Source organism: Sinohyriopsis cumingii, chromosome 14, assembly GCF_028554795.1.
Source record: "Sinohyriopsis cumingii isolate HCF-2022 chromosome 14, ASM2855479v2, whole genome shotgun sequence".
NCBI lineage: Eukaryota > Metazoa > Mollusca > Bivalvia > Unionida > Unionidae > Sinohyriopsis > Sinohyriopsis cumingii.
In genome coordinates this window covers 86,071,901-86,097,285 of record NC_142974.1, presented here as the reverse complement: position 1 = coordinate 86,097,285, position 25,385 = coordinate 86,071,901, and the positions used below count along the sequence as shown (strand labels likewise).

At 35.3% G+C, this 25,385-nt stretch overlaps 1 protein-coding gene across 5 annotated transcripts in view; it reads right to left on the bottom strand.

Annotated features, from left to right (window-relative positions):
• The window catches only part of LOC149784300 (von Willebrand factor A domain-containing protein 5A-like), a 43,317-nt gene that overhangs the window by 11,360 nt on the left and 6,572 nt on the right, over window positions 1-25,385 (bottom strand). For all 5 annotated transcript variants that reach the window (XM_089932318.1, XM_089932315.1, XM_089932319.1 and 2 more), the window contains exons 2-9: window positions 20,458-20,660; window positions 17,888-18,107; window positions 17,064-17,233; window positions 11,025-11,133; window positions 10,337-10,444; window positions 7,138-7,264; window positions 1,518-1,662; window positions 43-122 (exon numbers count right to left, since the gene is read on the bottom strand). In XM_089932318.1, coding sequence (XP_089788444.1) covers window positions 43-122; window positions 1,518-1,662; window positions 7,138-7,264; window positions 10,337-10,444; window positions 11,025-11,133; window positions 17,064-17,233; window positions 17,888-18,107; window positions 20,458-20,660 — 1,162 coding nt within the window. The remainder of the gene's footprint in view (window positions 1-42; window positions 123-1,517; window positions 1,663-7,137; window positions 7,265-10,336; window positions 10,445-11,024; window positions 11,134-17,063; window positions 17,234-17,887; window positions 18,108-20,457; window positions 20,661-25,385) is intronic.

Here is a 25,385-nt window from a genome sequence, read left to right as displayed (position 1 = left end):
ATTATTTAGGAGACTAGTGAATTATGACCGAAGACAACATACCTCGTATGCTGGGCGTTTGCTTTGGCTAATTTAACAACCTCTGATACATTTGACACCTCTCCATCAGTGAGCAGAAACAGCTTTAAAGTAAATACGGCATGCATAAGTATATTGGTGGCAGTTACAGGGTCTATGGGTTTTTAAGTAACGGTAATAATTAACGTCTTGTATGACTGGAGAGCGTATATCAGATGTTGTTGTTGTTGTTGTTTTTGTTATTGTAGGGTTTAACGCCATTTTTTCAGCATCTGATAGGCTAATCATGGCGGCAGTTTAAATGGTGGAGGAACAACCCGGGAAAATTAAGGAAAGAACCACCGACCCACGAGAAGCTACTGGCAAGCTTTTTCTCATACTCACATTGGCGTATATTATACGTTAATTGTACAAATATGCACGAGACTGTTCGCTGTAGCAAAAACATGATAATAATGTTTTGAAGCCAATCAAGAATCGAAACCCAGACGTATAACCTATTTATGTTAATATACCCACGAGGCTTTGATAACAAAATGCTGCGATAAGTTATGTTTTGTTTACGTATATATGTTCGTAACGTTGCACAACTCATATGATACTGTCAAAGAAAAACTTTTAAATTTCAAAATATCTCTGGGGTACTTTCCAGATGGGTACAACGATTTTCTAATGTTGATCTACAAATGAATGTATTTTTTATCTAATTGAAATCAACCCAAGCTTGAAAGTTCGACACGAATATTTTGCATTATATACCCGTGTGTCAGCATATTCAACACGGGATCTTCAATAAGAGATCCAGTCCTGCTTCTGTATGCTACAGATGTGGTCCCATAAGCAATACAAATATCATGCTACAGACAGGCAGCAACTTCTTGGGCATGAAAGTACCAATTTAGGTAAGAAACTGACAGTGATTATTGGGTATGTCCTAACCCTTCCAGCCAAGAACAAATGCTCGGAGGGAGGGAAATCAGCAAAGTACTGATATTGGTTTGCGGGTATTGTGCTCGTTTAAATATATCATGTAATTTTGCTGTGATTGGTATATCCCATTGCGTGAATATAGTGTTCGGTAGTGTGATGCTGGAAACAGTATAGTGACCAACATATTTTAATAGTCATTTAAAATGTTTTGTGAGGTTTGGACAATGTGAAAAATCATATTAAGTGAATGTTGTTGCTACGTGTGTGCGTGTAAAAATGTATGTTTTAGTAATTAATCTCAGGCGTGTAACGAAGTACTATTGAAAAAAGATAAGGCAAATGTCTAGAAAACCGTACCATCCCATCTCCACGCTCTAATCCAAAGGCACTTATGCACAGCATTGAAGCAAGAAGCTTACTTGCTACCTGCAGGAATTTTACTATATGACATGTTACACTGTTCAAGCTACACGTACCAAATAAGCATCACATGATTTATAAAGGCATTATTTAGAGAAGGCAAAACGTTTACAACAAGTAAACAATAAATCATTCAAAAATTGTCTCACCTGCCTCGGAAAGTTATCAATTAACTTTTGGTTGTACACGTGCTCTAAGGGACTGCGTATTTCTGTGCCCCCCAAATCGGCAGATATTCTCTTTTGCAGATCCAGTGCCAGCTTCAGAGTCTCGTCATTGTATTTTCTGCTTCCGCTGAAGGGTTGAAATATATTTTAAACCTTCTTTAAAAGTCAAGTATTGTCACCGTGTTCATGGAAGAAATACATCCCTGATATAAAATAGCTACAGATGCTCAAGTTAAGGAAATGTCCGGGTTGAATATTGAACGCACGACATCTGCGATTGGGATCCACATAAACCAGTATTTCTCTAGCCAAATGCATTTCTTTCATAATAATTAATGATCATTATACTTAATAATAATTACTTCTACCTCGCAAACGCAGCCGAACCCGACTAAAACATTTTTCCTGAAAAATGTCAAGCTTTCTGTCCACCTAATTGGCAGTTAGAGTAATAACCCCTTTACACTGGGATGCACGGCAACTCAAGTGAATTATATGTAATAATTAAGCGAAATGAAGGCTTTCTATATGGATGTAAATGCGAGGAGTCTGGGACGTTTTTTGTGTGTATTATGATAGGGTAAGTGCTATGGAAGAATAATTTGTTACTATCGAAATTCGCTTCTTCGTCAAATTTGTTACCCAATCATGCTACCGTAAGCGAATCGGTAAGAGGTGCAGGGAAATGCATCACCTTACCCCGAAGAGAGTATCTCTCGAACCTAAGGTATGTGAAACAGCTTCTAAAAAATCCGACTGGAAAATAAGCTCCATATGTCGGAAAGCGACTTCAAAAGGGAAGTAACCTTTAACTGATAAAGGTTCCTCCGGATCGAACTGAGAGCCTTTCAGGATGAAAGACCGTTGATCAAATCCGCAAAGGTTTTCTAAGATCTTCATCCCACGGCATGGATAATTAAATCTGAGAACTGTTTTGCTCATTCGCAACGTGTGTGGTGACTGTCTAGTTATCTGAACTGATATGCTAAGCAAACTCATTGGTGTGGGTGTAGTCCGATATGAGGAACATATAGACTGCTTTATCCAGGACGAAAATGTTCTTGTTAATATATTGTCATTCTACTTTCTTGAAGGCTAGATAAAGCATAACCTCATTCGATGCAATTACTCGATCTCCCTGAAATACCATTTCAAAGCTCGAACTGGATCATATGGACGACTTTGAAAAGAAGTGCCAAAAGTAGATATGAATTATTATTATCCATTTACACGTAATCTTAAGCTCATTCCTTACAAAGAGACCGGGAGGGGGGGGGGTCATGAGTGATTCTGATGCTTCTTGTCGGAACCGCATACAAATGTGTCTAACAAGAGGAACCGTATTCACTTACTTTCCCTGCCGATACCCAAGGCAGCAAGGAAGCAAGACTTGCATGAGAAGTGAAGTAACTAAGGTATTATGAACAGTTAAAATGATGTGTTGTCCAGCCAGAGTAGTATCCAAAGGTAAAAGCTTTGAACCACTTATGGATCACACAGTCACTGTCATAGCAGTCAAGAGAGGGAACTAAGATAAATCTGTCCGCTGCAGCACTGAGAAAACTTCAGCAAGCGACGGAATTTTCCAGCCAATGAATCGCTCTAGATACACAAGGACTCTACTACTGCACTGACTCAATACTCACTAGGGGGATGCATCTTTAACTGGAATATTGATTGCAGATCTTGCTGACTAAAATTTTGAAACGGTACAATGTCAAATATGTCCGTTTTGACAAGAAGAATGAGAATGAGAAAGAGGGTTACATGTGAAATCATATCTTACTCCAAACTGTAACTAGCCTGTTGTTTTGTAACCAACTGTAGGCGAATCACAAAACTTCAGGAAAAAAGTATGAGTGGGGACTTGAAGTCATGCCTCTTTCATATCCACACTATCTGAGTAGTCTCCACAAGATACGGCATTAGAACCCATTGCTGTATTTTGTTTGGAACCCCGTAGAGGAAGAAAGTTGATTGAAATCGCTTTGGCTGATAGCCAAGTAATAAATAATGCGTTATCGATGAAAAAACTCTGTGCAAAGGCTTAGGAGGTGCGCTGAACGTTATACCGAGTCCACAATAAGCCACTTGTCGGATCCACATATCATGGTAATTTTTTTCCATTTTGTAAGCCAATGATTGGAGCCTTCGCTACCGGGTTATGTGGTACGCAAGGTATGATTGTATATTATTTGAGATAGTGAGTGTCTCGTGGAAATGGTGGAAAAAGCTATCGATACCCCTTTGATTCTTATACTTAGCTGTGGAAAACTATTCTTTTTTGACGGTTGTAAAGTTAGTGAGACTGCATACAAGTGGTCTTTGCTCTAGGGACAAACCTGCAATCTTTTTTGTTGCCTTGCAAATCACTCCGCTGTAGCTGAAACGGTGAGGGTGGAAATAATGTGAATTGTTGCGAACTCCGTGAACCTGATTATTAGAGATAAGATTAGATAAAGATGCTGGCAGGCATAGCTTGGCCTTTGATGATCTTTAAGAAAGGTGAATCTAGAGAGCACTGCATCTCGTCCAACCTGCCTTAAGTAAAAAGCTGTTCTTAGGAGCGTGGTCACAGTATTTTGAGCTCTATCTTATGAAGTTTGTAAATGTATAAACGTGCTAGAACGTAGTTTCGGTCACATTCCGTATTAGATAAGGTAAGTTGTGTTTAGCCTATTTTACGCTTACCGTAGATTTTAATACAACGTTGAATATGCTGTCACAACGTTTGCAAATGAACTCATTGGTATCCAAACGTAAAACTGATGGAAGGCATGCATGTGAAAAACATATACGTAGACACAACGAACTCGTAATGGACGATGAAAGCTGTTCCAAAATGTTTCTAAATTTGTCACACTGTAACATCATTTGAAAGTAGCTTCGTCTGTAGACAAGTATCGCCTGATATCAGAATTGTTGACCAGACAGGGAATACAGAGGAAAGAGAAAGACAAAATTCCCATGGGAGTGGGTGGAACACTTCTTCAGCCCAAGCCTGCAAGTAGTAAAATCTAATAACAACGAGGGATCGTGCGGGCCGGTGTTTTATCGATTTTGGATTAAATTAGTGAAGATAATGTATATTGTGCTATCTTTGAGTAGAAGGATAAGAATCACTATAAATGCAGCACGTTATGAGTTAGATCCCGTTACTTCAAATGTGCCCCTACGTAGAGGCTCCCCTTGGTCGGTACAGGCTTGAGGGCCAGTAGAGAGAAATCTTTTGGAAACTAAGGCAACATGATGGAAATCATACGCCGTAAATATCTAAAGGTATTATAATGATCAATATGGTCTAAGAGCGTGCCAATATAAACTCGAGTTCGTCTATAGAAAGTGCTTCGCTGCACAATGTAGGTATGCCTGGTCTATACCTGGTTTCATGACGTTTGCTCCTTGGAATTACGGCGCTTAAACTTGACATGGTACACAGGAAGTGCCTAGCAGCATTTCTGAGTCGTTGAAACGGGCAAATGTGTTTTCTGGTGGCTGATACTACATGATCGATTGTCGTTGAGACCGGTTGAAATCAAAGTCCGGGAGTGAAGTAATATTGCCATATAGACTAGCATGACGATGTCCAGTTCTTGATGTTAAGACGAGTTATGGGATATTGATTGACACAGCCAGTGAGTAATTTTGATATACGAGACTGTTACTGCGGCTGTTCTTCACCATCTGAATCCCTGATAAATAATATGCTGTCGAACCCTTTCATGCAAGCTGAAGTTTTCGTCCCTCAAGCTATGTTTCTACGCCTTCTCCTTTGCCGCCCATTGACTTATGTCCATAATATGCAAGTCCGACCTGTAGTTAAGGAATGGAAACCAGAGAAAACTACATATATCAAGTGGTTATCAGACTGGATTATCAGTGGTCTAAATCTGTAAGACATAAGCGAAGGCAATATACTCACCAAGAGCAGTGAATGTACGTTCTTTATAAACTTTTTGAGCATGTGTGTGCAGAGTTACCCACTATGACACATACGTGAAATGTAACGCCGTGGTCTCTGCAGTTAGAGACTTTGAGATTGTCATACATGACCAATTACATACTTTCCCATCGGGAACCTGCGAATGCCTCTGTTCAACGATGTGGACGCTACATAATCAATTCTAGTAGGGAAGGTCGAGTGTAACTGCCTATAAATGTAAAATCACTCAAAAGAAGGTTATAGTAACTATAAGTACGAAGTGGAAGCCAAATAATCAATTCTAGTAACAATTTACCGGAGGATGGAAATTGTTTATGCCTATACAGGTAAAGTCACTGAAGCGTCACTTATAATAGTCACATGTATGAGTTGGACGCGATTGAATAACGCATTTATAGAAACATGTTCAGTATTATCAAACCATGGCGGAAGATATATGATAATATAAACGAGCTTTCTATATTACACAGAAAAGCAGCATATACAAAATAAAATAAAGCATTATTTTTTATACTTGCGAAGTAAACGCTCAATATCCATTATGAGGTAATGTTAGCTGTATGAAAGGCCAACGGTATTCAATCCCGGTAGAATCAATAAAGCGTCACGTATACAACTATAAAGTATTCACTAAGACATGATAATATAGAACCTTAACTGCATCTATCCTCAATCAGAGGAAATTATACTGCAATATTCAAAAAGAGTTATATATCACGCACCGTACTTGCCCTTATCACTACGGTTATAGCAATGCGAATACGCCATCGCGACTATTGCAAATATGTATAAAAGAGTGGCCAAGTGTCTGAAGACGGAAAAGTGATAACAAAGACAGTGAGAAAACTTTGTCATCGGCGATAGGAAGAATAGAAACGCTAGATAGTTATAGATGAAGTACATTTCCATTCAAAAGTGAACCTCTTCCAAATTTTTGAGGTATGGGTTTTTCGTGGCCTCATTGTCTGTACAAACTAGGTGGGCAGAGAACTGTTAGCCTTGTAACTAAAGAGCTTCAGTTGGAGATGGCTAGAATTGCGATGCAGTAGTAGTTCTCAAAAGTTATTACGATTGAGTAATGCATATGAAGAGGAAAATATAAGTAAAGGAGCTAACACCACTGTCATGTTCGATAATGATATCACTTCAAACAACATCACCAACAAAAACAAAAACAACAAATTAACAAAAATCAATGACTTTTTCACACATAAAATAATAATAATATCATGCTGTTTTAGACACTTTGAAGTTGTATTTTGTTTTTGTGGCACATCCTGGCAAGCATTGATATAAAACTATCAATATATCGAAGAACAAATTTGGAAATTTAAACACATCTACAGCCATTATGAAGCGGGATCAGATATGTCCATACAAGTACATTTAAGAAGTTCTCATTATACAAATCTACCAGAAGTGAATATGTCATCATGAAACCTTGTGCAAATAAATAATGTTTCTGGAAAAGTGTCTCGATAAATTTTATCAAGAAACTTTTTGTTTTTACTGATTTAGACAGTCATAACAATGACGTATTATAATTAAAATCATCAAAAGTATCGTCACGTTTTGATCGATTCACTAAATCAATTAGAAGAAAACAATTCCTGGAATTTTACTTCCAATGAATATGCAAATTGTAAAAATATGACATACCCTAAAAATAGGCTTTCGAATCGAGAACCAAATCCGATGACATTGAAATAGCTATCTACGGGTAAGCTCTTCAAAAACAGCAGTAGCGCCTCCTTGGCATTCTGTATCTTTTCTCCCCCCATACTTCCTAAAGTGGTAGATGATTCAATTTTATAGCATTGAAATAGCAAACAGATAATTAATAAGGTTAAACTATTATATGGTGAGGAAATATAAAAGCAATGGAAAATACAAAATTCATGATATCGATACATCCAAAAACTGCGATGGGCGAATGAAATGTACCCCCTCCTTTTCTTAAAAAAATATTCTCTCTGTCAAACACAAAAATATATTACTAAGATTAAAACTGATGTGCAGGAATAAAGTTGTTAATACAATCTAAACGCTAATCTAGAAATATTCTTATGTTAAATAGCGCATTTTGATTGTCCCATAAGAACTTTTCATTATAGTAACTACGATTTCAATAACTAATTCCGCAGAAAATGTAAAATTCCCTTGTACGCATATTATATATATACATAAACACACACAAGTATATGTGTGTGTGTGTGTGTGTGTGTGTGTGTGTGTGCGTATGAGTGTGTGTGTGTGTGTGTGTGTGTGTGTGTGTGTGTGATTAGGATATTTAATGTAGCTTTTTCAGTCATATCGCTAGGATGTCTGCAGTGTAGCAATTTATGGTGATGTCTAGTACTGGGGCATCATGCCGCAGACACGAAGCATGATGTCCCGCCTAGTCATATTATCCTGACACCAGGCCGACCATTCCTAACGTTAATCTCTTAATGCAGAGCGCCTACATATAATTATATATATATATATATATATATATATATATATATATATATATATATATATATATATATATACACACACAGAGGGAGAGAGAGAGACAGTAGGGCAAACACAGAGAGAAAGGTTAATGAATTAATGAGCTGCAGTAAATACATGTATGCAGTATAACATGTCGTATATTTATCAGTTCAAGAAGTTATGTTTCCGTTAAAAGACATTAACCCGTTTTCTAAGCAAACAATTATAAAAACTGCTAATCTTTGTTTCAGCGTCAAGAATCTTGGGTAAACTCATTTCTTTATCATAGAGATGAGCGCTTAAATGTTACCGCCCAAACTCGAACATTTTTTTACCTCAAATTTTGTATTTAGTGATTAAAAGTAGTTTTATTCGCACAAAACAAGAATAAGCACATTATCAAGTGTAAAGAAATAATAATTTAATTACTCGAAATAGAAATATAAAACCATATTACTTCCCCTTAGCTACGATTTCCCACCATTAGATGTACATTTATCTCCACAAGACGAAATGCATGTTTCATGTTGTCGAAAATCGAAACACTATAAACTATGAATAGGGAACATTTAGATGAATGTATTAAAAACTAATTCATTCTTCAGTTTTATATCGATATGCGTGCACCACACACTAGATTGTGTCGCTTTCAAAACTGTTCCATTGTTTCAATTTATTTTCAAAATTCCAATTAAAACAGGTAAACAAGAAAACTTTGTAAAACTAGAAAACGGTACATAGAAAAGAATCCCAAGGAACCAAAGTTTGCTTCATTAAACATAAATCAGCACACTTCAAAGAGTCTCCTTGGTTTGCCTCTTTTGTAATAATATAAACTTTGTTATTGATATCCCGTCGGTAAGTTTACGCAATCAGTTGCTTGCTGCCAGTTGTGTTTATTCATCACCCGGGCTTCTATTTGTTTGTAATCATAACTGATGCAAACGGGCATTGATGACTAAATAGTATACACATCAAATGCCTGCTTTAATAATACATTTAGAACCAATCCTATCGAAAAGTGTATAATTTGCACTCACAGTGAAAGTATTTTCAAATAATGATTTTTTTTTGCGAGATGCAGTCTTATGGTTAACCTTTAATAATACAATCTTGATCATTTCGCACCTTATAACATGCGTGAATGGCTGGTGACTTCAAGCAATCGAGTGATATTCCCGTCTTACTTGCGATGTTGTTATCTGACATAAGCGTTACATTCTACAGTAAAAAATGCAACACCAGTCGGCATCTGCTACATATACGGAGCTCGAGGATATATTTGTTTCTTTAATGAATTTTGCATGATGAAAAAAAGGAATAAATGATTACAATACAAGATTAGTTTCTTTGATTTTATTTTCAAATAAGTGTGTTGCTTATCTATTTCATTGTAACGTGCATAGTGGGAGAGTGGTACAACTTAACACATTCGTTTCTTAAGTCATAGGATATATACCTTGCTGAAAAATGTTTCACCATAAGGTCTGGGACATCAAAAAAATGGTATTCAACCGTGTTCCCTTGTATACTGTTAAAAAGGATTTGTTCACCTACAAATGATTAACGCCCTAGAGTAATACCTCATATTTTGTTTACTTTTTAGAAATCTTTTTGAGTCCTTATTGGCTATAATAATGCTAAATAATGAGCTTCGTCACAGTCGACACTCTGTACGTTCAAAAAGCATTATGATTGTTTTAAACATTAATACTTACCTCTTCTGTACTATTGATGTACTGCTATCTTTTATTTTGATATATTTACTTAAATTCTTTCCATCCATCTTATTATTTGGACCATAAAGTTTTCTACGGGATTTAGGATGATTGATGATTGTCTCATCTTTTACCCTATTCGATCGCGCAATTTAAATCCCCCTTTTTGTCGTAAACATGGTCTTTCGGAAAAAGACAGTACCCTTTTGTCCCATCATCACTCTGTTTGGTTTCATCCATATGCAACACAGTGGACGATATTTGCCGTACAAAAAACATGATCGCACGATATATCGCATACACATTTATGTGGGGAATTTAAACACACGAATTACTAGGTTGAATAGAAGGAATAAAAGTACGTCCTATCCGTTATTGGCACGAGGCAACTACCGATTGTTTACGGAAATTGCCGAATCATATTTCATTTATAAAATCAGAATTTTAAGTCTAATTGAACATTTTTGTAGTTTGCACACATTACAAATGCGTCGTTTTTATATCATAACAATACCAAACGTTTGTGTCCAATGTCCTTTAACAGATGATTGACTATATACTAGTCTATTTTGACTATATAGCATGCCATCCAGGTTGTAAAACCTCTTACTAAACTGCTACATATATCATTTTATTTCAACAATCAATCAGCAATATATTACCTGATCTATCGATGATAAAAATAAATTCTCCTGGTGAAGTTTTGGGAATATCGTCTGGAGTTTTCAAGACAAAATTGACCATCAAAACATCTTCTTTCAGTAGTCCATCTGTCAATATATATATATATATATATATATATATATATATATATATATATATATATATATATATATATATATATATATATATGTGTGTGTGTGTGTGTGTGTGTGTGTGTGTGTGTGTGTGTGTGCAGCAAATAAGTGCTAATCCCACAAAGGAACACGTAATATTAATTTTACCAGTTTTTAGCATGGATATCATAAATAAAGAAACTTAATGCATCAAAGCTTAATGCTCTAATGCTTATCTAGCAAAGAACGATGAAACAAATATTTCACTCAGTTATTTGCAGACGGGTTGATGCCTTCATTGCTAATTAATACTACAAAAATGGTACTAATCAAAGTCTTTGTTACTATTGCAAAATAGTGGCATTTCTTTTGCGTTACCAACCTAGGATGAGGTTTTACAGACATTACACATATGTGTGATGCTCAAGAGATCTTCTATGAATCAATGCTTACAATGTAGGTTAGTTTGAATATGTCATAATTTGCTAATTTAAAATAAAAACTCATTGCTATCAGTGGTGTATCCTAACTTTACAGTTTTGTATTTAAAAACAACACCAATGCATGAAAATACCTGACTCGGGATTGCCCTTTTCCAAAATAATCTGTGGTGCGTTGCAGTCCTCATATTCCACAAGTACACAAAGATCATGATCAAATTTGAATTCGTCATCCAGGGATACCTTTGACAAGCGAAATAAAAATGAATTGCTGAATATTTATTCCGATTATTTGTACTAGAACTTATTTCAGCAGGTCTGATTCAAATACGATCTGTTTCATATCGTTGTGCAAAGGGATATATGAAAAACACTTACATTGGAGCATTTATCTAATTAGCTTGCTTGAGGTCTATTCCCCAAGACTGGTAATATTATGCTGGCAGTCATTGTGAACAATTTATGTTACCTACAGTTATATATTAATTGACAAGTGAACATTATATCGTTTTAAATAGCGCAAGCGTTTGCTGCAACAGAGGTTAACTTCGGCAGTCAGTCTTGTATAGAGTTAACCATCCATTCTACTGTGCCATACAATCAACTTCTCTAAGCATTGAGTCAAACAATGGAATGCTGATAAAGATCAAACTTCCATCACATGTGCATGTTATGCAATGCATTTATTTCAACAATTAAAAATAACCTGTCATGTAACATATTATTACTTCCTTACTGTTAGAATAAATGCAGGAACATAAACCCACAAGATTATTCTTTAATTGAAATACGTATATAATATCATATTTTAGAATGCTGTCAGAAGAATGATGTTCATAACATATTATGCATATGCTAAGGACATATATATATGGTAATATTTTATAAATGGTATTGAAATACATAACCAGCATATGATATACAATCTATTATACAATATCCAAAGAAATGCATTTCTAAAATCTCAAGAAATTACTAAAAATGCATTTAAATTTCTATTGAATACAATATCTTAAATATTTCAAGTTCATTTATATTTTCTTTTTTTACGGAATATATTAAGGTAAATGGTCAATATTATATTACTGAGTAATGTCCGCTTACTACCGCTCCAATCGATAAAACTTTGTTTCCTTTCCCTTTAAAATACTACATATCACTTAACACATCATCGCTCACTCAGAAATGAGTTACGGTCCAATTAATATGCTTTTAACCAAATAATATAATCCATCTTTTTTCAATAGTGTGCTTGATCAAACACGGCTAACATAAATTTATTTTCATAGCCTTCCATAACGTTGATCTTCTTGAACGTCATGCAATTCTCCTTATGAGGATAATATAATTTTGAAATTAATTCTGAAGACTTAAGAGCCCTTTTTTCAACATATTTAAAAAAAATAATAATGCAGGTATCAGTCGAGGGTATTGAGAAATCTTATATAAAAACAAAGTCCCTTGAGTGCATTTAATAGCATTCTGGAGATTTTATGATATAAAGACAATATAATATTTCTTGATCTGTATGGAGCGAAAAACAATCTAAGAAAGTGGCTGTATATTTGTTGCGCCAAATATACAGTGTAAATGTAATATAATATTATGTCAGGTTTGTTCCCTAATTTCATCTTAGCAACAATATCTTACTGAAGTAGAACTGTTTCATTTTTCAGCTGTGTTGCAACTGGGTGTGAGTTTTAAGCTTAACCAGAAAATGTTGTTAATTTCCTGAATACAGATATATGAACTACTGGAAGACTTTTCTATGATGATGCCATTTCATAATTCTGAGTTATATTTTTATTTTTATGGGTATGTTTCACTAAGAAATTAAATTCATATGAGCCAGCAATATCAAAAGTTCATAACAGACATGCTTAGCAAACATTATACATTTATCCAGTAGACAACTCCAAGGAAACAGAAAATGTTTCTAAAGGATAAGTTTCACAGAACGATACAAATCTGTCATTATCCTTTTATATTAAAATATAAACAAAGCAAACTCTATAACAGAGACAACAGAGAAACATCGTTGTTCATGAACGCATGTTTCTCGTATTGTGGTCTTACCTGAAGCATATTTGATTGTAATTACTTTCCTGAAACGACAACTTTTATTGGTTTAAAAACAACCAATCTTTCTGAAGTTATGATAGTGCAGAACAAGTGTATATATGGCTATTTTCCAAGCTGTCATTGCTAAGGCTTAAGCTTAAGATAATTAATGTTTGCATATAATTGTTTTATTAAGCATCGTAGTTACAGTTGAACAGCTAAGACCTCTAGCTACATCTGTATGTTAGTTTTGTGCTTTTTCTCTGCAAGTTTATGTGTACTGTATTGGTTGTTTGATTAAGAAGTAACCAGTTAGGTCTGACAGCGGTAATAGACGAAAGCGCAAAATCTCACAAACGCATTGTCACCATTGAAGTACTACAGATTCAGAAAAAAGTGACACTTAAAGAAAATCCACATTGACAGGTAACCATTTTAGTTATGCACATTCTCTGAAGGAATACAAACCATGTTTGAGGTCTGAGTCATATGGTAATGTAGTATATACATAGCAGGTGTGATATTCTGTAAAGAAGGTTATTGCGAGTACAAACATCGTTCGTCGTGTATCCAGTACAGATGGTTATAACAACTGAATGAATCACACATCATGTATCATAGCATAATTATTGTTTATTAGTTTTAGATAAACCATGACAATAAAAGGACACCGGAAAAGACCACCTTAGCTATAAATTGAAAACAATAGTACAATATACAAAGGTTGCATCGCTTGGAATGAAAATATAGGTATAAATATAAATATAATAGGTTGAGTAATGGTCTTCATTAGACGGGTTACGTCTATTTTATGCAAAACATGGCAAAGTTTTTTGCAGTTTTGTCAATATCTTGCAACATTTCTTTTTACAACCATATTTTCAAATTCTGCAATGATAATTATAGAAAATAGTAAACGTATGTCAGAAATATTTATGCTAAATCATTTAATTCACAAAGAGTACATGTGGAGTTTGTTTGGTTTTTTTTGTTATTTTGTCAGTTTGTTTTGGGCGATTTTTGCGAGGGAGAGGTGCCATGTTGGTAGTATTTTCACGAAATGTTTCAGCTGGAGAAATATAAACTATACAGAACGGAAGAATATTTTTTAGCGCTGTGTACATATATCCAGGCATTTTTTGGGGTGAAGTACGTATGAGAATAATTCATTTGCATAAACATAAACTGTGTACAAATCATATGAAAATAAAATTAAAACAGAAGGATAAGCATATATCAAGAAAACAATTTTCCTAGTAAAATATTTTTCCTCCAGAATACTTACATAATCAAAATACCTTTGAGATACTACTACTACTACCTTACAAATCCAGCCCTCCATGATACCACTATTAGCTAAATGGAGCTAATAGTAGTCTGCCGACCTATGTGACCGTCGGGCAGGGTGATCTCCCCGTATGTATTGACTTGGCGGCAAAGTTTAAAAATACGTCAGTTACTACTAAAGAGGAAGGCACGCTCTCTATGGATGTAACTGCGAGAAGGCTTGGGGGTTGTATATGCTCTGTTTGAAGAGCTCAAGGAGGAAAGTAGCTATCTGCGCCATCGATACATGGAGAGGCAAAATATGTTCGTATGCGCACCACTGATTGAAACTGTGCTACTTGACTGCATATGCTTCATACGCTTCAGTGCAGAAAATTAAGTTTGAGGGCCTGTTTGAGATGATTCGGACGTGTGGGTTCGAAAGGTATGGACTGTTACAACTAACTCACTCTTGTTGCTGCAGGATGTCGTCCAGGTGAGTTGATGTGAGACACTAAATGATAAGAAATGGTCCAGACATGCGCCATTACTCGATTCACTAGACGAATGAAGATACTGGGGCCGACGTTGAGTGATAGTTGCAGTGTTATGAAATGGTTTACGATGTTATAGGCGAATAGCAGGAACCTACAGTGATGGCAAATTCTCTCTCGTGAATAATGTTCAAAATGGTTTGTGATGTTTTCAGTGGAAACCAAGGGTAGTGGACGACTTGATTTAGGGAGCTTAGCGAGTCTTGTACCTTTGAGACAAAGAATAGATTAGGAACGAACGATAAAACCTTCTCTGTGCTATATCCGTTTGATATGCAAAACAGTTTACAATCGATGGGTGTAGCTTCGATAGAACAGCTATCAGAGATTCGTGTCCTATGACTTACCCTTAGGTCCGTTTAGTCCTTTTCCGTATTATCATTGCATCGAAGCTTTTGTTGTTCGCGGGAGAGAAATATGTCTCATTGATGGATTGTTCGCGGACATATCCATCGGAATGTTACACAGAAGGTTAGAGGATAAAGTATGTGCTCTTTGCTTGGCCGTATAGTGATTATGCAGGTAAGTGTAGGCAGAGGGCACGGAGGTGCGTTCCACCTTTTAGATTGTTATCTGCTTTTACCGCATTGGTCAATGTGTGTTTACTCAATGCATGCCCTGGGATATGAGGAGTGTGAGAAGATAAGATGTTTCGTCCGATGGAATAGAGAAAACAAGGTCCAACAATGAAGTCATGGCAACGATTTTGCTCAGTAACTGCATACTTTCAGCAAAAGGACATCTGATCAATACGTATGTAGAGTTGGGCTGAGTCATTCAGAAAGTGGCGTAATCACTTTCAAGTGCTGGGATTCCGAAGTAAAAACTGCGGAGGTGGGGCGGCAAAGATTGAGCCACCGACGAACTGGTGATGAAAGCGGATCAGAACGTATACAAGTCTCCCATACTGCAGGAGTAATTGAAGTTGGACTCTTCCGTTCCGTCGTAAGACAAATATATGCTGGAGAGCTGGTCACGGTTGTTGATTGAGTGGAAAGAGGAGGACAAATTTCAAGGGGCAGAAGACATCTTGAACAGAGGCTTGGAAGGCTGAATCTTCCCCTGTCATCGAATAGTGTGAAAGAAATGACAGTATTAGAGAACAAACTACATGATCTTGGTTGTGCGGTGAGGTTAAGGTCCACTGTAATATTTGAGACCGAGGTAGCCAAGAGTGACAAGGACTGTCGCACCCTAAACTCGTAGAATTCGAAATTCGAAACCGTAACTTCAGGACTGTGGTACTTAAATATTGATTCTTTTTTATCAAATAGATACTTTAATGGTTGTGTGAAAATTCAACATCTTCTCAAATCATCACCAACAATTCACGTACAGTTGTCAGCAGAATAACGATAGAGTTTCACTGCTGCAGAGCAAATAGTTATTGTATTTTTCTATACTACCTTGCATTTATCATAACAAATAATCGTAATGTTTGAATTTCTAGCCCCTATAAAAATGTGCCGAAGTGAAATTACAACAAATGCAACATATTATCGACAGACATAAGTACATAAATATTCAAAGAATTGACTGTAAAAATTCTGCTATGTATTTGGGTCCGTGATACCTCTGGAGTTTCATTTTCACTTCGGAAGTATGATGATGTTTGGCATGCAAACGTTGTATACAGCAATTATAGAATTTAACTCTTGATGAAGGATGGTGAAATAATCATATTTTGGCAAAATCCAGCTGGACAGATAATCAGTGATAACTGTGTTAAATATGAAGGAAAAACAATCCCATGACGGCATTTACTTAATTGCGGCAATTCATTTACAAAAATCGACATTAAAAAAACGAATGTAATTGCAGACCAACATAAAATTTCTGACAAGCAGGAATAATTTGAGATGCATATTTAGCGACTATCTACTCTTCGAGTTTGAAGTGGTAGCTGTGTATGAAAGACATTGTTAAAATATATTTACTGCTGGTTGCAACATAAACAATTAAGATGCGTTGACTGGTGTGGCGACTGGGAATGGTATGATAACAGTTACATTATATAATTTTCTGATAGAATAATTGCATGACAGCCCTTTTCCTTGGACTGTCTTAGTGATCCTACGGAGGGTATGTCTCATATTATTTTCCATGAGTCTGTCGGATAACAGATTGTTTTGGAAAGTGATTGGATGAATTTATGTAAGGAAGTTAGTCTATGATAACAGTGTTTCCCTTTCTGTTTCGTAACCACTTTATGTTCATTTGAGAAAAATATTCTTTCCATCATTTTAACAGTGTAGAAAATATGACATAACCATATCTCGCAAGTATATTTACCTTTGCTACTTTACGGTCCTCTACGTACTCAGCAGTAACCTTGATATATTTCCCTTGAACTCCTTTGATCCTCTGCGGACCTCTTATCGTCAGATGAAAGCTAAACCTGTAAGGAATGGCGTTCGGGGCTACGTAACCAGCACCTTCAACTGACTTCAGGCTGCCAACATCTACAATATATATATATATATATATATATATATATATATATATATATATATATATATATATATATAGATATAGATATAGATATAGATATATGTGTGTGTGTGTGAGTGTTTGCGAACATCTACTATATATATGTGTGTGTGTGTGTGTGTGTGATTAGAGAGAGAGGTGTTTGTCCATCTAGTTAAGGCAAAAATGTATTAACAATGAAACACGGCTAGTACAAAAGCAGTCACAAAAAATATAGTATTAAGTCAATTTGATCTTCAGACTCGATGATCCGGAATATACAATCTAATAACGGTGATAAATGAAATCTTGGCACAAGCAAGCGATTATCACGTTCTAGGAGGTAAGGTCTACATATATCTTGGTGTAATACTTTGGTCCTAGCCTGGTATATTTATTTGCTGAGCTGGCACATTTTCCATTATTGTATTCAGGTATTTTTTTTTTATATTTTTTTTTAAGGTATTCATTACATTCGAATTAATATTTCGCCCTTAGACAATGAGAATGTATGTCTGGTCCTGTAATGATTCTAAGGAAACACTTTATAGACACTGTTCAAATAATCATAGCTTCTTATGAGGTATTTACGAAATACTTTATAAGTACAAGTGCGTAAATGTTGTTGCAAATATTCGTAACCTTACTGGGAGAATATCGCGGATTCAGGATTGTGGGAAGGGTGAACTTCACTTTGCCATCTGGTTCTATGTCCAATTCTGTCACGAAACCCATGGAAACATCTGCTTCTCCATTGGGATGCAAATTTCCAAGTTTACACCTAAAAATGTCCCCAGAACTCTCGTCCTCTTCTAAAAGCAGTGAAGTCATCCCTTGAGACAACGCGTCGTCATATATCTCTCTAGCCTAAAACGGTATGTTGAAATCAAGGTATCGACGGTGTATAGGATTTCTACAGAATTTAAGTTCATATTACTGACTTGGGTAAGCCACGAGTAAACACCACCTTTTCAACCAAGGGTCACATGTAAAAGTATAGACTACCAGATGTGTAGATACAATTTGCATTTAAACAAACATACAAAAAGGTTGTAAAATCTGTACTTTAATCACTGTTAAATTTGAGCCAATAGCAATGCTCTTGCACATAAAAATAAAAGTAAGTCAGCTCTTGTTACCCGAATAATGACTATTTACCTAAGCCAGGGAATGAACTGTGGCTTTATTTCCATTCCCGTCTTTGTTTCATTTTAAGGTTGATTAAACACACGTAATGTTACATGGCTTTACCTAGTTTTATGATCTGAAACATGATAAATTGAATCTCTAAGCACTTGGTTAAGAGACAAAGTTTATCATGGATGCCAAAACCGTAACCAGCGTTACCAATGGCACGACCATATTTTACGTTGTTATTAAGTGAAGAATGAAGATGCCATAAAACATACCTTTTAAGATGTTTGATTTACAAACCGTCGCATGAATCAATGCCATTTATATCTCATTGTATTACACCCTAAAACAACTTAAAATGAATCGTAATATTATGTTAAAACTCGTATACTTGAAGGACATAAAGATACAGTGGAAAGTGTATTGCAAATCTCCCATTCGAAAGATACTGATCTCCAATTCATTTACTCTTCCATTCTATGAGAAATATGTATAAAATTGCAACTGAAGATCGTCAAATTAGAGAGAACCCTTCATAATATATATATATATATATATATATATATATATATATATATATATATATATATATATATATATATATATATATATATATATATATTGGGGATGTGAGTATCCATGCTAGATATATCATGTAGTTTTAATTGCAAATTATTTGTACATTTTTACGGATATTAAAATTGTACTGATCTTTCATATGCAAGTAGAATGATTATCGCGGGTGAATATTGAAAATGTTACTCCATTCATATTCTCCGTTTATTTAGAATGACCGTTGAGACAATTGCCGAACTTTTTAAAGGACAACTCGCACGTGTGATCTGGACGAGCCAACTGTTGAATAAAATTCGTGTTTTATATAGAAACCAGACGTTTCATCAGAATAACGCCTAACGTTGTCGACAAGTTTCTTTTTCGTTGTGAATTATTAAGACTTTGAATAATTGATCGTTACTAATTATCCCAAAACGATTTTTTTATTTTAACTTCAGGGGTTCTATTCAAATATTGTACGTGATACTAGTAAACCGAATAATCAGGTGAGTGCGTTAGAAATTCGTATCGACCTTAATCTATTCATGCGTACGTTGAAATAGTATTTTTCGGAAGCTATGTTACTCCCCTTAAATTGTTGTTCTTCTGTTCACTGAAAGCACATATCGTACATGGTTCCTCAACTCCTCAACTGCGGAGACTATTGTTAAGGAAAGGGGTTGCGTTTGTATTGTGAACGCATGGTGTCAAAATGAACTTCAGACGTGAGACCTGCAGGTATAAATTTGGGGTTGAAGTTCATAACATTTTTAGCTATGAACTGCATTTGGCTATCATGTCAAGGGAATAATAAACTGATCCTTTGTTTTATTACAGCAATCCAAAAATATTTACCGAATTTGGACATGATTACGCATTTCATATTTGTTTCTTTTTATGTTAAGCAGGTTGATGAGGCATTGCATTCGTTTATAAAAACAAAATGCCTTGCGCCATCAGGCGGACAACCGTGAGATCATACTGAAATGACAAACTACCGGTTTGATTCTTACGAAGTTACTGGTAGATACAATTCGCTCTTTCTTAGCCACTTGATATTAAACTTCGAAGCTGGCTCACCCCTAGCTCATTCAACGCAATACGTGTGGTGTGGTATAGCATATTCGTAGAAGGAATAAATATGTAACAACACTGTGGATGAGAAAGCATTTAAAATTGACCATATTGCTCTAAAGATACGAAACGACAACTGGCTTGCATAGAAAACATGCTTTCATCAAAAGATTGCAATTATATATATATATATATATATATATATATTTGTGTGTGTGAGTGTCTGTGTTTGTGTGTGTGTGTGTCTGTGTCACTGCGTATCTTTTACCCTAAAAATTTTCTTACTCTTATGGATAATTAATATTTTCGTTATGAACACTGTGAGAGGGATGCTCTTTATCTGTAAATTAGAACCCACTTATCAAACACGTTAAGAACTTGTTGTAATTTCTAAATGCAAATATTCTGTGTTAGGTTTCATAAATGCCACATATGTGTTGAAAGAAGCAATGACCTGTCCCTTCTCATGGCACTCTGCAATTAAATGTCTGCCATCAATGTCTGCCTCAAACTTATACATAGCACTCTGGTCATCCACAGGGAAGACGAAAATGGCCTCAATTGGAGATTGTTCTTCATTGACGTAATGAGCTTTCGACTGAATATCAGCCACAAAGCCATTAATAGTTATTGACACGTTGATTTCCTTCAGTGGCACTGAAACATAATAAATCAATCAATTTGTTATAGAACGTCGATTTAAAAAGGAAAGAAAGGAAGTTTTTACAGCAGCTTAATCTGATCCATTTATGTTTCAGCCATAATAAAAGACGATTTCAAATTTTCACCAGCTATTGCAAGTATTTGTTACTCCAACTAATGTAAATAGGAATATCTGTATAGGAGCCTCGATGGCTCAGTCATTAGCGTGCCAAACTCACGAAAGAAAGGGTGCGGGTTTGAATTCTACCGTCCGACCAGCTTGGGTCAGCTATCGTGGTGTATTATTGGGCAACGCACTTTACTTCAACTGTCTCGTTTCTAAATAACCTACTTGCATTGCTTTGCGATAAAGCACCAAGCAAAAAACCTCCGTAATTGAACCTCGCTGCAACAAACGAAATGAAATCTCTCTCTCTCTCTCTCTCTCTCTCTCTCTCTAGGTGTGGGTGTGGGAATTTCCTGGTTAGTATTAGATATCTAGACTAAAAGGAGAACACGATCCTATCGCCATACACGTATGCATACCAGCAAGAGAGACAACTAGGAACATGCAAGGGGGACAACTATGAACTTTAAATGAAGACTATATGCACCTGTTGAACCAAAAAATTATTAAACTGATCTAATTTTAGGTCCGTTAGTAAGGAAGAAAAATTACAATTAAACTTATGCAGCTTTACTTACAATAGCTGTGCAGATAATTGTGTACCTCATATATATATATATATATATATATATATATATATATATATATATATATATATATATATATATATATATATATATATATATATATATATATTTAAGGGATACAAACCATATTGTCAATAACAGTCCTCTCAAGTATACTGGATCCAGCAAATGTGTAGTGTATATGCAATTGATTAATATATGCAATAAACCGACCACGAACAGTGCAAAGCTGTCTTCTAACTAGTCTAGGCACTTTGATTCTAAACGAATATTTTCTCAAAGGCAAACACAGAACTGAGACAAGACAAAATAAACACAAAAAGCTTTGAGGTTAAAAACTGTTACATAACTTTTTGTCTACTGGAATAAACGTATAATAGTTCTCATGTTTCGACTAGTTGGCTTAAACTTGACTGATGATGTTGAAAAAAGTGGATTATAATATAAATGCCGATGAGCAATATCGCCAGCCCTTTTTTAAATAATTTAGAGTGACTGTAATTATATCAGATATTTAGTTGCATTAGTAGTAAGTATATGAGAACGAGTGATTGTAAACAAAATGAAAAAAGTATTTAAATGAAAATGTGCTGGTAATATAAAGATTATACTCTCCTAGTCTCGGGGTTCCAAATGGGGTTGTGAGCAAGTGCAATGAGTTCTTTCCTGGTTTCGAGCAGATGTACAAAACCAGGAAAGTGAAAGAATCTTACTGGATATGCCGCCTTAGAGAACTGAAACCATGTGGCGCGAACAAAGAAGACTACAAAACGACGAACCCGCAAATATAATCAACATCTTTCTACATTTTATTTTAAATATTTTTTCAGTTTACTTATTTGTCATGTTTAGGGACATCTGACATGTTGAAACATCAGAATAATCAAACTTTTATTCCTGTACAAATAGTTTCTTAACATTTTGTAACAACACAATATCCTGTACTTCCCGGTTTCTCCCGGTTTCGACACACTTAAGAACTTCCTTTCACCTTTGCAGAAGTATCTTTCTTTCATAGTGATAGTGATATCTCTCATTACTTTGTAAACATGATTTATTTTATGTTAGCATAGTATGGTCAAGAAACTTCAATGATATATTCCCTCATACTCTTTTTAACGAGGTTTCATCCAGTGTACCACATGTCGTAAAGACTGTGTAGAACGTCACCCATTTAGACCCACCACAGAGAAGTTTTTTCTTTCTGTGACATTGTCACGCAAATGCCCTAGAGTCAAAATGTATTGCAGTTATATTATAGTAGATATAAAAGTATAAATAGTGTTGAAAATTTTAGAAATGGTCTTGTTGATGTAGCAATGTGTGAGGTTTTGATTTATATCATTATATTCAGATATACACGCAAGTAAATTTGTTTTCTGTTTCTTATTATATGAAAAGATCTATCATACAGGATGTACTTGTCAACGAATGAGATCTTTTGTATCCATGTTTTGATATTTCTTGAAATCTCTTCATATTTATTATATATAATCATGATGTTTAGGTTCCAACAGAATTAATGACTTTTATCATCACACATTTTTCAAAAAGGTGGGGATTATGTTTTCCTGCCTGCCGGGATGCGTGTGCCTAGTAATGTATTGTGTTTCATACAACATAAAAAATACAGACTTAAAATATGAATGGAGTTAGTCGTTTGATGTATAAAGTGGTTTAAAATGGATAGCTAATATTTTAACGCAAATTTAAATATCTGAATTATTGCAGGTTGAAAACTAAAAGTTGGTTAGTGTCATTCTCAATGACAAGGCTATGGCGCATGCGTTGGAATAAATACATTTAAGCCCAAATGAAGCACATGACACAACAAATGATACAATGTGAATATACTTGATCTGAAGCAAGAAAAGGTAATTACATGATTGCATATTCATCTGCTTTACCTCAGGTCATAATTAGCATTATCTAAAAGAAATATTACCTAACGGACAATAACCTCCTAGAACTTCGTAATGAGTACAAAATAAAATGGTAGTTATATTAAAAAATATATTACTAAAATTATAATATAATACGTGTAATGTATCAGGTACGCTATGTACATTTAAACGGGAATTTCAATAACCGTGACACAGACCCAAATACACATGTTTATTTCGTGTAATAATTATCCTCATATTAAGCCATACACAGAAGGTATACTCAAGTCAGGACCGCTCCTGTGGCCTAGTGGCTAGAGCGTCCGCCTTGGATGTGGGAGGTCTTGGGCTCGATCCCCGGCCGAGTAATTCCATAGACTTACAAAAACGGTACTAACAGCTGCCTCGCTTGGCTCTGAGCATTAAAAGGTCAGTATTAGGATTGGTCGGACTGGTGTCTTGATAATATGACTGCGTGGAACATCATGCTACATGTCTGCCCCAGTGCTAAACATCACTATAAACTGCCACACTGCAGACATCGTAGCGATATGACTGACAAATATGTTAAGGCTACGTTAAAAATCCAGATCACACACACACACTAAAACTCAAGTCATGTTTAAGCTGTATAAAGAATACAAAACTCAATAATATAGGTCAAGTAAAAAAATAACGTAATTTAGGACAATGTCAAGGCCAGTATAGAATGTTTAATTAAAATAGAAGAAAATGAAATAGAAGGAGAAGAGATAAATGAAGCAGCTTGAATATAAATAAGAAACCCCTCTAAAGGTTCACATGTTAAATTAAGCTTTCACTGTGCGTGAACTTGGGATGATTATATTTGTAAACCATATAAATAAACAGGTAGAAGGATTATCCTTTCATTACTGTATTTTGCAAGAGAGAGAGAGAAAAGTTACAACGAACAGTTTCCATCGGTAACAGCTTTGAGATGACCCGCATGATTCTACTGCGCAACAAACTGTTTGTTCTCCACTAATCTAAAACTACATATATAAACTTCTAATCTTAAGGGATGCCACATTACTATGTACTAATATATTTCATCCCATCGACGATACCAGTACATTACCTTATTATCATATATATTATTGTGCAAGCATCAACATCAGCTCTTACGAAATAGACTAAAAGTTTTATTTGTCACTTGATCATATTAGCTGAGCCAGGCTCTATATTTAGACGAGGCAGCCCCCACATACATCGAAGTTGACCGTTTTAAATGCGATTTTCAGCCTTAATAGATTGAGAATGACCTTATTTTCAAACGTTTTCAATAATTTATACCAAGCAGTGAAAATGAAGGCCAACTTATTGCATTGAAAAGTATGCAGATCTCTTTTAGTTTCCATATCATTATAGATGCAGTTGAATAACCAAGAAGAAAAAAGATGCAGACCGATCTTGGTGAACTAGTGGTTTTAACGGCCGCCTCGGGTGTTAGAAATCGCGGGTTCGAATCCCGGCAGAGTCATATCAAAGACTAATAAAAATGGTACGAACAACTGCCACGCTAGGGTCTCAGCATTAAGAGGTTAATTGTATCACTGGTCGAACTTGTGTCAGCATAATGTGACTGGTTGGGGCAATTGGTAAAGCTACGTAAAGAATCTAAATCACACACATGCAAACATAAGAGCTTTCTGAGTTGGCCCTGCTGAGACTTGGAGAGAAAATATTATGCACGGACTCGTCGACCATCAATAAAAAAGACAAATCTCTCCATTATAATGTGTATCTATACAATTGCAAAAGTATATATTTCTCTGAAAGCTTGAAATTAAGCTTAAATCTTTCAGATATGTTCGTTATCATATCAGTGATATATAGATGCAATATGACTATATAAGTGTTTTCATATGTTCTTCTTTAAACAGAATCGTGAGCAATGTTCAGACGATATACCAATTACGCATGATAAAATGGTCACAAAAACGTAAACTACACATACAGTCAGTTGTATAATACATTGTATGCACTATGAACGGAGTCTTGAGAATTACTTTGACAGTCAAATTAGCATATTAGTAGTATTATTAATGGCAGAGGTATTAGTTGCAGTAATAGTGATCCTCTTCTTGATTCAAATGAAGTGTTATTATTATTAGTAGTATTA